The following is an 11,075-nucleotide window of genomic DNA, read 5'->3' as shown; positions in this document are numbered from 1 at the left end:
AGTAGAGACGGGGTTTCACCATGTTGACCAGGATGGTCTCGATCTCTTGACCTCGTGATCCACCCGCCTCGGCCTCCCAAAGTGCTGGGATTACAGGCTTGAGCCACTGCACCCGGCCAGATGATTGTTTTTTACTTTTTTTTTTGATTACCAACTGCTGCCAGTGCTCTTTTACTTGTTTTGATGACTTAGCCCTTACCTGTATTAAAAGCCTAAACATAGAATGATACTCAGGCAATATTGGTAAAAAAATAACAAATTAACCTGAATTGGATTTTCCTGGATATGAACATTGGAAATATTTCATTTTTCAACATAAATAATAAATCCCCTATCTTGACTTTTGCCAACATTTCTGCATCTGAGTCACTGTTCCCATCTTTTACTTGTTAAAATCCCAGTAATGAGAATCAAGGCTGCCCGAGTATCTGCAGAATCCAGGAGTGTGCCAAAGGATCCAAGAGTAGATCCACAATTTCCCATTCTGAGAAGAATCTGAGCTTTTATTTCAATTAATTTAAATTGGCATACAATCCAGCTTCTGTATCACGTTGCTTTTACATTTGGTAATAAAAATTTTAGGCCAGGCCAATAAGGCAGGAGCAATTTACTGTAGAAATGTCACTTTTATAAAATCTGAATACAAACTAGACTTCTTTTTCTCTCATTGCTTCATCATGTTAAGGAAGTATAGAGCTTTTTGTTCATTTAAAGCACACACAGAGACACATGCACCACACACACAGTGTAGAACACACAGAAAAGCATCCCAGAAGTCCTTGCAGAAATACGGAGATGCTTGCATCCTACTGCAGTGGGATTTTAGAAACGAGAGGTGTCCATCATGCCGTAATGTACCATAGACTGTTTCTATGGATTTCTCTTTGTATATGTATTTTAGGGTATTTAAGGTTTAGCAAACACCCTGCACTTCAATTTTTTCTCTCATATTCATGCCCAAGTCTAAATCTATTGGGTCTGAGAAAATGAGCAGATTCTTATGTACGTGGTTGAGGAGCTCAGTGGGTCTGGTCATCCAAGGTTTGCTTCAGACTCCAAAGAGACCCTATCCTTCCTTGTCTCATTGACAGGGTCTCTAGGATACAGGGATTTGCAGCCACCCTCACCTGAGGTCCTACCTGAGACACTCCCCTGCAGATGGCCACCCACATCTGTCCAGCCAGTACATGCTGGGCTATCAGTGTGAGGCAGGGTTATCACCCACTCTAAACAGTGTGACTTCACAGCCACAGCGCTGTGTTCCTCTCTGGTGGGATAACACTCATATCCTGTCTTCTTCCCTGAGACTGAACATAAGGAAGCACCCACCTGGCTCCTCTTGGCTCCAGAGCTCTGTGCAGGGAAGCGTCAGTCAGGATGAGCAGGGACACCGGAGTCCCTAGTTATAGGGACAGGGCTCCTGGGGCTGATCTCTCCACAGAGATGCCATTATCATATCATCTGTAGGGTCCATGACATTGTCAGTAGGGAGAGTCTGGAGAATATTTAGTGAGGAGCAAAATGTATCCCCAGTGAAAATCCCCCTCAGCCCCTCTGGTGATGAATGACAACTCTCGGCAATTAGTGAGAGGATGGTAAAAAGCAGCTGAAGCAGAAGCACAAAGTTTTCTGTGCTCCCTGTAGGAGAGTTTAAGTTCAGAATCAATGTCATCAGAGTGGAAGGGACACTCAGCAATGGGTCTGGGCTCCCCTTTTTTATTTAAAATTTGGCATTTTCTTCAATGCGTTTGTTTTTTTTTTTTTTTTTTTTTTTTTTGAGAGAGAGTGTCTCTCTCCATCACCCAGGCTGGAGTGCAGTGGTGCCATCTCGGCTCCCTGAAACCTCCGCCTTCCAGGTTCAAGCAATTCCCTTGCCTCAGCTTCCCAAGTAGCTGGGATTACAAGCACCCACCATCATGCCTGGCTAATTTTTGTATTTTTAACAGAGACAGGGTTTCACCATGTTGGCCAGGCTGGTCTCCAACTCCTGACCGGTGATCCACCCACCTCAGCCTCTCAAAGTGTTGGGATTACGGGCATGAGCCACCGTGCGCAGCCCTTTCACTTTTCTAAAATCACGCTGGCACTTGAAGCCTGCTGATACAGAGCATCTGTGTAGGATCCAGAGTCTGGTCTTCCCCATGACTTTAAGTCCCACAGCTCTGGTTGTTTATTGCCGCAGGTCTGAGTAGTCTGGAAGACATCCCATTTGAAGCTTTTCTGTGTCATCTCAGACCTCATGTTTCCCTAATATCTACAGGACTCTGCTGGAGACTAATTTTTTTCCATGTTTCCATACAGCCCTGCTTCCTTGTCTGTCTTTGGCCCACCAGGCTCTCCCCCTTTATTCCTGAATGCAAACAGCATTCCTGGTCACATGGGCTGGTATTAGGTGAAGGAAACATAGGAGGAGGATTATGCCAGCATTCTTTAACATTGTGGGAAAAAGCCAAAAGCAAATAGAAAATTTGACAAAAACGTTGATAATTACTTAAACATATGGAAGTAAAAGTAAAGCAAAATGCGAACGCTCTCCACTGAAGACTAGAAAATTCAGCCTCCCAAGTATCCAAAGAATCTGTGTGCCATGGGAGCCAAGAGTAGGTCCACAACAATTTCTCATTCTCAGGAGAATCTGAGATTATATTTTAATCTAATGAAAACTGATACATAATCCACCTTATCACCTTTTACACTCTAATAAAAATTTTAGGCTGGGCGCTGTGGCTCACACCTGTAATCCCAGCACTTTGGGAGGCCAAGGCTGGTGGATTACCTGAGGTCGGGAGTTTGAGACCAGCCTGACCAACATAGTGAAACCCCATTTCTACTAAAAATATAAAAAAATTAACTGGGTATAGTGGTGGGTGCCTGTAATCCCAGCTACTTAGGAGGCCAAGGCAGAGGTTGCAGTGAGCTGAGATCCTGCCATTGCACTCCAGCCTAGGGGACAGAGTGAGACTTCGTCTCAAAATAAATACATATATTTATGTTAGACCAAGCCAATAAGGCATGAGCAATTTACCGTAGAGAACTAGGGAATGTTTACTCATGTCAGTCAGTGAGGTGTTTAATATTGTCTTTTAAAATATATATAAACTGTAGATAGATTTGAATAACATTGAATTTTTAGAAAAAATCTGTTGGAGTGTCATATACGAAAGGATAAGGCAAGATTTGAAAATGCTTTTTAATTGGACAAGAAAACTGATCAAATCTAAATGTGGACAAACTAGAAAATTTGGGTGCTTGCAATACAATCTATAGACACATTCTAGCATCACTTCTACGTCAGAAGTATCAGGATTGTAGTGCCTGCAAATCCATGGTCCTACACACCAGGACATCCTCTAAGAAAATAAAGCCGTGCTTTCAAGAGCATTTAGCACTAGTTTAACATACTTGTTTTTCTAAGTGTTACAAAGTAGGATGGGATTTCTAAAGATAAGGGAATATAGGACCTAGGCCAAGACAATCAACACATACCTATTGAATCACACTCCATAATCATATTGCTAGAACACTGTCAGGGAGTAGCCCTGACATCACAGCCCTGCTGCCGTGACATGCAGTTACAGGATAGAGGTGCCAGGAGGAGAAGTGCCCATTATGATCAAAGAAAGCCTTTGTGAGAAGACTACTTCAGGGTGTTCCCCATTAGGGGATGACACCCCTGATCCTGTATTCCTCCTCAATCCAAGGTTCATGTGAAATGCTCAGGTGGGGACATTTTTCTTCCAGAGCCATCAGCATCTTCTGAGATTCTTTATCAAAGGCAGATTTCTGTAGCCTGGGAAAATAGAAATAATTTTTTGTTTTTTCATTTTTACACAGTATTGCCTCTTTACATTCTGATGTCTACCTCTTCTCTCCTCTCTATTCTTTCCTAGAAATCACTGAGGATTGTAGTGAATTTGAAAAAACAAGCATGAATCTTTCCTATAGAATAGGAAGCCTCTGATTTATACTATAAACTGAAATTTCATATACAGCATGTATTAAGATTTAATTCAAAAAAGATGAATTTAGGTTAAAAAAAGAACAACTTCCATTCATTTGATGTTCATATGACCCCGCCCATTTATTGCTTCTTAAAATGTGGCTTAAACATAAGCTTTTCTCAGAGATACTAGTATAATGAATTCACGTACCCATCACCAGCTTCTACAATTATCAATATTCAGCCTCTTCCATTTACAACCCGCCCATTTTTGAGACGTAATTAAAGCAAACGCTACACGTATAGAATATTTAAAATGTCCCTTTCTATTTTTGGTATTTTCAGTTTCTTTCATGTCATTGTCTCCTGAACCCACTTCAATAAAGCTGGTTTTTTTAGTCACTAATAACATCAATTTTTAAAATAAATTATATCTCACTTAACCAGTTAGCATTGAAAACAATTAATGACACGTCTATTTTTCCCCTTAGTTTACTGGACACTGCTTTCTCCTGGCTTCCCTCCCCCCCCACCAGCTATCCTTCTTGCCTTATGCATTGAATCTTTAGCTCCTTATAACTTCTACATATTATCAGCATCAGGAAAATATAAAATACCAGTTCACAAATAACTGTCAAGATTGGAACACAGGCTTTCCTGAAAGAAAGAATATGACTAACATTTGCAATTTTCTTCTCCCCTCTCCCCATGTCCTTTCCTCTTGTCTGGTGTTCATAGTTATGTGCATTTTTATGTCCAGTTATAAAAAGTTGAGGAGGATTCGCAGGTCAGAAAAATTCATAGACGCTTAGACACAAGAGAAGGAGTTTATTACCTTAAATCTTCAGAAGTAGAGAAGATGGCTAAATTTCCTTTCAGTTACAGTGACACTGTGACAAAGTTATCCAGAACCAACTGCTCTGAATGTTTGCTACTGTGGAAATGGCGTGTTTTGGGTGTGGGGATGGTAGTTGAAGGCGAGTGAGGCACGGTAACAGTTATTTTATAATGCAGGTCCTCAGTACCTGGCCTGTCCCTATGGGTACTGGGTCTCAGCCTCATCGCTGAATTCCTCTCTCCCTCCCTCTGCTGTAGAGCTCCCGGGACTCCCTTCCAGCCCCATCCCAGGGCCTGTGTGTTTTGCTGTAACCTCCTGGGGTCCTCCGTAGAAATTCTTGATACAGTTTAGATCCATGTCCCCCACAAATCTCCTATTCATTTATAATTCCCAGTGTTGGATGTGGGATCTGGTGGGAGGTGACTGGATCATGGGGTGGAGCCTTCATGAATGTTTCACACCATCCCGTTGGTACTGTTCTCATGATCCAGCTCTCGTGAGATCCGGTTGTTTAGATGTGTGTGGCATCCTCCTGACTTTCCTCCTGCTCCAGCCACCAAAGAGGTGTCTGTGTCTCCTTTGCTTTCCATCATAATTCAAAGTTTGCTGAGGCCACCTCAGAGGCAGAAGCCGCTGTGCTTCCTGTACAGCCTGCAGACCCGTGAGCCAATCAAACCTCTTTCCTGGCCGGGCACGGTCGCTCACACCCGTAATCCCAGCACGTGGGGAGGCCGAGGCGGGTGGGTCATGAGGTCAGGAGTTCGAGACCAGGCTCACCAACATGGTGAAACCCCGTCTCCACTAAAAATACAAAGATTAGCTGGGTGTGGTGGCGCATACCTATAATCCCAGCTATTCATGAGGCTGGGGCAAAAGAATCGCTTGAACCCCAGAAGTGGAGGTTGCAGTGAGCCAAGATCGCGCCACTGCATTCCACCCTGGGCAACAGAGTGAGACTCTGTCTGTCTCCCAAAAAACAAACAAAAAAAAACCTCTTTTAAGTTACCAGTCTCTGCCAGGTGTGGTGGCTCACGCATGTAATCTCAGCACTTTTGGAGGCCGAGGCAGGTGGATCACCCGAGGTCAGGAGTTTGAGATCAGCGGGGCCAACATGGTGAAACCCAGTCTCTACTAAAAATACAAAACTTAGCCGGGCATGGTGGTAAGCGCCTGTTATCCCAACTTCTCGGGACACTGAAGCACGAGAATTGCTTGAGGCTGGGAGACAGAGGTTGCAGTGAGTAGAGATCGCACCACTGCACTCCAGCCTGGGCAACAAAGCAAGACTCTCTCAAAAGAAAAATTACCAGTCTCAGATATTCTTCATAGTAATTCAAGAACAGACAAATACAGTTCAGCTGACCTCTTTGAACTCTGCTGGGAACTTTCCTCAGAGCCCACCCTGGGAGTATTTCTGGTCAAGTACACTATCAAGAGCTGTGTATCTGTAGCCTTCATCGCTCCTTTCAAGGTCCATCTAAATAACCCCTCAAGCTGCAGAACTCCACCCCTGAGCATCAGTGTCCTCACCCAAAAGGCAGCGTTAACATGAGTGCCCTCATAGACTACTGTGAGTTAATGTACTTAAGGAACTCAGAACTGTCCCTGGCCCTCTAGAATCTGTCCATCTGCCCTGCCAGCCACCCCAGGCCCCTTCTGCCTCTTCATCAGCCAGTCCTGCCCTGGTCAGGTAGCCTGCCTCACACTGCTCAGTAACCCCCAAACCTAGCTCTTCTCAGCATCTCACTTATTACCTCTTACACACCAATCCTCCCAACCCCGCATCAAGGGCACAAGGACAGAGACGTGAAGGGTTTTGTTCGTGACCGCATCCCCAGCATATCATCCTAGCAAGCACTCAAATATGCATTCTACAGGCTGGGCTCCATGGCTCACACCTGCAATCCCAGCACTTCAGGAGGCCCAGGCGAGTGGATCGCTTGAGCACAGGGGTTCGAGACCAGCCTGGGCAATATGGTGAAACACCATCTCTACCAAAAATACAAAAATTAGCCAGCCTTATAACCCAGTCTCAAAATAAATAAATAGAGATTAAGATTTGCTTCCAAAAAGATGAGTTTAGGTTTTAAAAAAAAAAAAAAAAAGACAATTTGTATTCATTTGATGTTCATATGCCCCAGGCACATTCATTGCTTATTTAAAAATTTATATAAAAACAAACATATTGTGAGCTTTTTTCAGAGACATTAATATAATGAATTCATGTACCCATCACAAACTTCAACAATTATCAATGTTCAGCCTCTTCCATATACCCCACCCATTTTTAATAAAAAAACTTTTAAAAATGAAAAAAACAAAATCAGAAGGAAAAATAAAAAATTCATCCCACAGATTTAAAACAAGTCCACTCTAAATGCAGACCTAATTTTCCAAACAACGTTAACTGCTGCCATTTAGCGAATGTCTTTCTGGATCGAGACCCTGCTCAGCCCATTCCAGAAGCCCTCCCTAGTCTGAGCTGGGATTGCATATATACGGCAACGTAAGTAGATGACATTTCAGGAGAGCAGTGGTTCTCACCTGGGGCAACTGTGTCTCCAGGGGGCTTTTGACAATTACTGGAGCTCTTTTTGGTTGTCATCACTCAGGGAGGTGCTACTGGCACCTCATGAGAAAGGCCAAGAACGCTGCTTGACATCTTACAATGTGCAGGGGGGCCCAGGGCAGGCCCCACAACAAAGAACCCTCCAGCCTGGTGTCCATCATGTCGTGGTTGGGCAAACAGCCAATGAACTTAGCTCATTCTGAAGTCACTCACCACCAAGGGAAACAGCGTCCACTCACCCCAGCATCTGCAGGGCGCAGTCCGGGTGGCTCAAAGCCCCACACAGCAACACCACGCCCTCAGGGTCCAAGGTAATCCAGTCAAGGTTCAGGCTCCTCAGTGTTTTGCTGGCTACCAGTGCCTCGGCGAGGTCTTCACAGCAGGCGTGGGTGATCCGACATGTTTGCAGCCTGCAAAAGGGAAACCGGAGAAACCACCTTGGCTTTGGGCAGGCTGGAAGGCAGCCACTGCTTGCTGCTGTTGTTGCTCTTTTAAGACAGCTTCACCAGGCCGGAGTGCAGTGGGGTGATCTCGGCTCACCGCAACCTCCACTCCAGGGTTCAAGTGATTCTCCTGCCTCAGCTTCCCAAGTAGCTGGGATTACAGGCATGCACCACCACACCTGGCTCATTTTTTTTATTTTTAGTAGAGATCGGGTTTCACCATGTTGGCCAGGCTGATCTCAAACTCCTGACCTCAGGTAATCTGCCTGCCTCGGCCTCTCAAAGTGCTGGGATTACAGGCGTAAGCCACTGTACCCAGCCAGGCACACCATTGTTACCTGTCGGTGACATAACTCCAGGCAGGGGACTTTACAGTCTAAAAGAGCGGTTCTCAGCCAGGGCGATTGTGCTCCTGGGGGATGTGTGTCTAGTGACATTTATCCCAACTGAAGAGTGCTGCTGGCAACTTGAGGATAGTGGCCAGGGCCACAGCTCACATCCTGTGATGCATAGGGTGGCCCCCAAGGCAAGTAACTCTCCAGTCCCAAACAGCAAGAGTACCAAGACTGGGCAAACCCTGGGACAGCATTTCATGCAACAGATCATCCCAGACAGACTCGCTTTTAAACCTGCCCTCTTCCATTCTGTCAGCCCTCCAGCTTTTCCTATTCTAGAAATAGGTAAATTTTCCTACGATGATGGTCAGTAGATACTCACCCAAGACACTCTAATTTACAGTTAGGATGCTTCAAAGCTTCACATAACTGTTTGACACCAGCATCTCCTATTTCATTATGCCCAAGTTTCAGGATCTTCAGTTTTTCATTGCAGATGAGAACATCAGCAATGTCCTTACAGGAATCGGAAGTAAGGAAACAAGCCATCAACCTGTGGGGGGAAAATACACACACACATACACATACACACACACTTATGAGGTCGATCATCATGGCCTAGCTAATTTTCATTTATTCTTATGAAGCAAGAAATACCCATGTACTTCTGAGATGTTGAAGAGGGTGGGGAGGGGAGGGAGAAGAACAAGGGAGAAAAGGAGAGATGGGAGGGGAAAGAAGGGAGGCATAAGGGGGGAAAGGGGATGGTAGCGGGGTGCAGGAGGGGAAGAGAGGATGGAAGAGGTAAGGGAGGATGGGAGAAGGGGAAAGGAGGGGAGAGAACAGAAGAGGAGGGGAGAGGAGGGGGGAGAGAAGAGGAGGGGAAGAAAAGGGGACAGAGGGGGAGGGGAGAGATGGGGAGAGATGGGGTGGGGAGACGGGAAGAGGAGGAGGGGACAGGGAAGGAAGGAGGAGGAGGGAGGAATCCACCCAGAATTGTCTTCAGTTCCTAGCAGAAGGAATGAATGATTCTCATGCTCTGTCATTTATCAAGAGTGCATAAAGAGCCAGGCATTCAGCATAATCCTTCAAGCATGTGATTCCCACTGGCCACCTCAGTTCTTTGAGGAGACTGTAGCTATCCTCACATTAGCTGGGGAAAGGGTAGTTGCCCGGTCAGGGGCACTCAGGACTCCATCCAGTCCTTTCTAGGGCCAGAGACACAACCCCTGAGTCCTGTGCTGCGTCCTTACAACCCCTTTCCAGGAATGCTCCCAGAAGCAGGTGGGGTAAATAGAGAGTGAAGACACCGTTCTGATCCTGTCTCAGTCTATGTGGTCTGTTATAACAAAACACCATAGACTGAAACGGGTCCCTTAGAGATGACAGAAATGTACTTCTCACAGTTCTGGAGCTGGGAAGTCCAAGATCAAGATGTCAACAAACTCTCTTTGGTGAGGGCCACGTTCTGATTAGCAGGTGGCATTTTCTTTTCTTTTTTTTTAAAAAAAGATGGGGTTTCACCATGTTGGTCAGGCTGGTCTTGAACTCCTGACCTCAGGTGATCCGCCCGCCTTGGCCTCCAAAGTGCTTGAATTACAGGCATAAGCCACCACACCCAGCCACAGGTGGCATTTTCTTACTGTGTCCACAGATGGTGGAGGGGCAAAGTCTCTGGGCCCTCTTTTTTAATTTTTTTGAGACAGAGTCTCGCTCTGTGACTCAAGCTGGAGTGCAGTGGCACAATCTCAGCTCACTGCAACCTCTGCCTCCCAGGTTCAAGCAATTCTTCTGCCTCAGCCTCCCGAGTAGCTACAGGCACGTAGCTACTCGGGACTACAACTAGTTTGTAGCTACAAGTATGGGACTACAGGCACACACGACTACGCCCAACAATTTAATTTTTTTAGTAGACACGGGGTTCCACCATGTTGGCCAGGATGGTCTCCATCTCCTGACCTTGGGACCGCCCACCTGGGCCTCCGAAAGTGCTGGGATTACAGGCATGAGCCACCGTACCGGGCCTGGGGCCTCTTTTATAGGAGTGGGACGCTCCACCCTTATGACCTAACCACCTCCCAAAGGCCCCACTTCCTAGTACCATCAGCTTGGCGGTGAGGATCCAACATCCGAATTTTGGAAAGGCATACCCCTTCAGATGCTAGCATATCCCTTTCCTGTTTCTTTCCCAGAGTGCCAACATCCAGAAAAGGAACCCTGACAGTAAAGCGAATCACGGCCGGTCCTACCACAGCTCCCGTATGCTACAGTCTGGGTGCTTCAGCGCTTCGCACAGCAAGGCCACCGCACTGTCTTCCAGATGATTGGACCCCAGATCGAGGAGGGACAGGGATTTACTGCGCACAAGCCCTTCGGAAATGACCTCACAGGAGACACAGGTGAGACAGCAGTACATCAACCTGCAAAGAAACACACCGTCGACCAGCCCACGGAGGCTTCCCGCAGTGACATTAACATGCTGTCTCAGCCACAGGCAAAACCTTTCCAGGTAGTCCTTCAATTCTGCTGTCACTCAAGAAAACAAGGAGCAGGGCACAGGGGCTCATGCCTGTAATCCCAGCACTTTGGGAGGCCCAGGTGGGCAAATCACAAGGTCAGGAGATCGAGACTATCCTGGCCAACATGTTAAAACCCCATCTCTACTAAAAATGCAAAAATTGGCCGGCACGTGGTAGTGGATACCTATCATCCCAGCTACTTGGGAGGCTGATGCAGAATCGCTTGACCCCAGGAGGTAGAGGTTGCAGTGAGCCGAGATCACGCCACTGCACTCCAGCCTGGGCAACAAGAGCGAAACTCCATTTCAAAAAATAATAAAATAAGGAGCTGGGTGCAGTGGCCCATGCCGGTAATCCCAGCCCTTTGGGAGGCCGAGGCAGGCTTCCTTTCACAGTCTAAACAACTGTCTCAGTGACAGTTGATTCTAGCC

At 46.2% G+C, this 11,075-nt stretch overlaps 1 protein-coding gene across 1 annotated transcript in view; it reads right to left on the bottom strand.

Moving 5' to 3' along the window:
• Positions 1–3,181: 3,181 nt before the first annotated feature.
• The window catches only part of NLRP9 (NLR family pyrin domain containing 9), a 31,745-nt gene continuing 23,851 nt past the window's right edge, over positions 3,182–11,075 (bottom strand). Inside the window, exons 6-9 of the mRNA XM_037745049.1 lie at positions 10,375–10,651; positions 8,508–8,678; positions 7,587–7,757; positions 3,182–3,790 (exon numbers count right to left, since the gene is read on the bottom strand). Of these exons, the coding sequence (XP_037600977.1) occupies positions 3,658–3,790; positions 7,587–7,757; positions 8,508–8,678; positions 10,375–10,651 (752 nt within the window). The 3' untranslated portion in view covers positions 3,182–3,657. The remainder of the gene's footprint in view (positions 3,791–7,586; positions 7,758–8,507; positions 8,679–10,374; positions 10,652–11,075) is intronic.

Source organism: Cebus imitator, unplaced genomic scaffold (genome assembly GCF_001604975.1).
Source record: "Cebus imitator isolate Cc_AM_T3 unplaced genomic scaffold, Cebus_imitator-1.0 Scaffold190, whole genome shotgun sequence".
Classification (NCBI taxonomy): Eukaryota; Metazoa; Chordata; class Mammalia; order Primates; family Cebidae; genus Cebus; species Cebus imitator.
The sequence above is the reverse complement of the archived record's forward strand: the minus strand, read 5'-3'. Positions and strand labels throughout refer to the sequence as shown.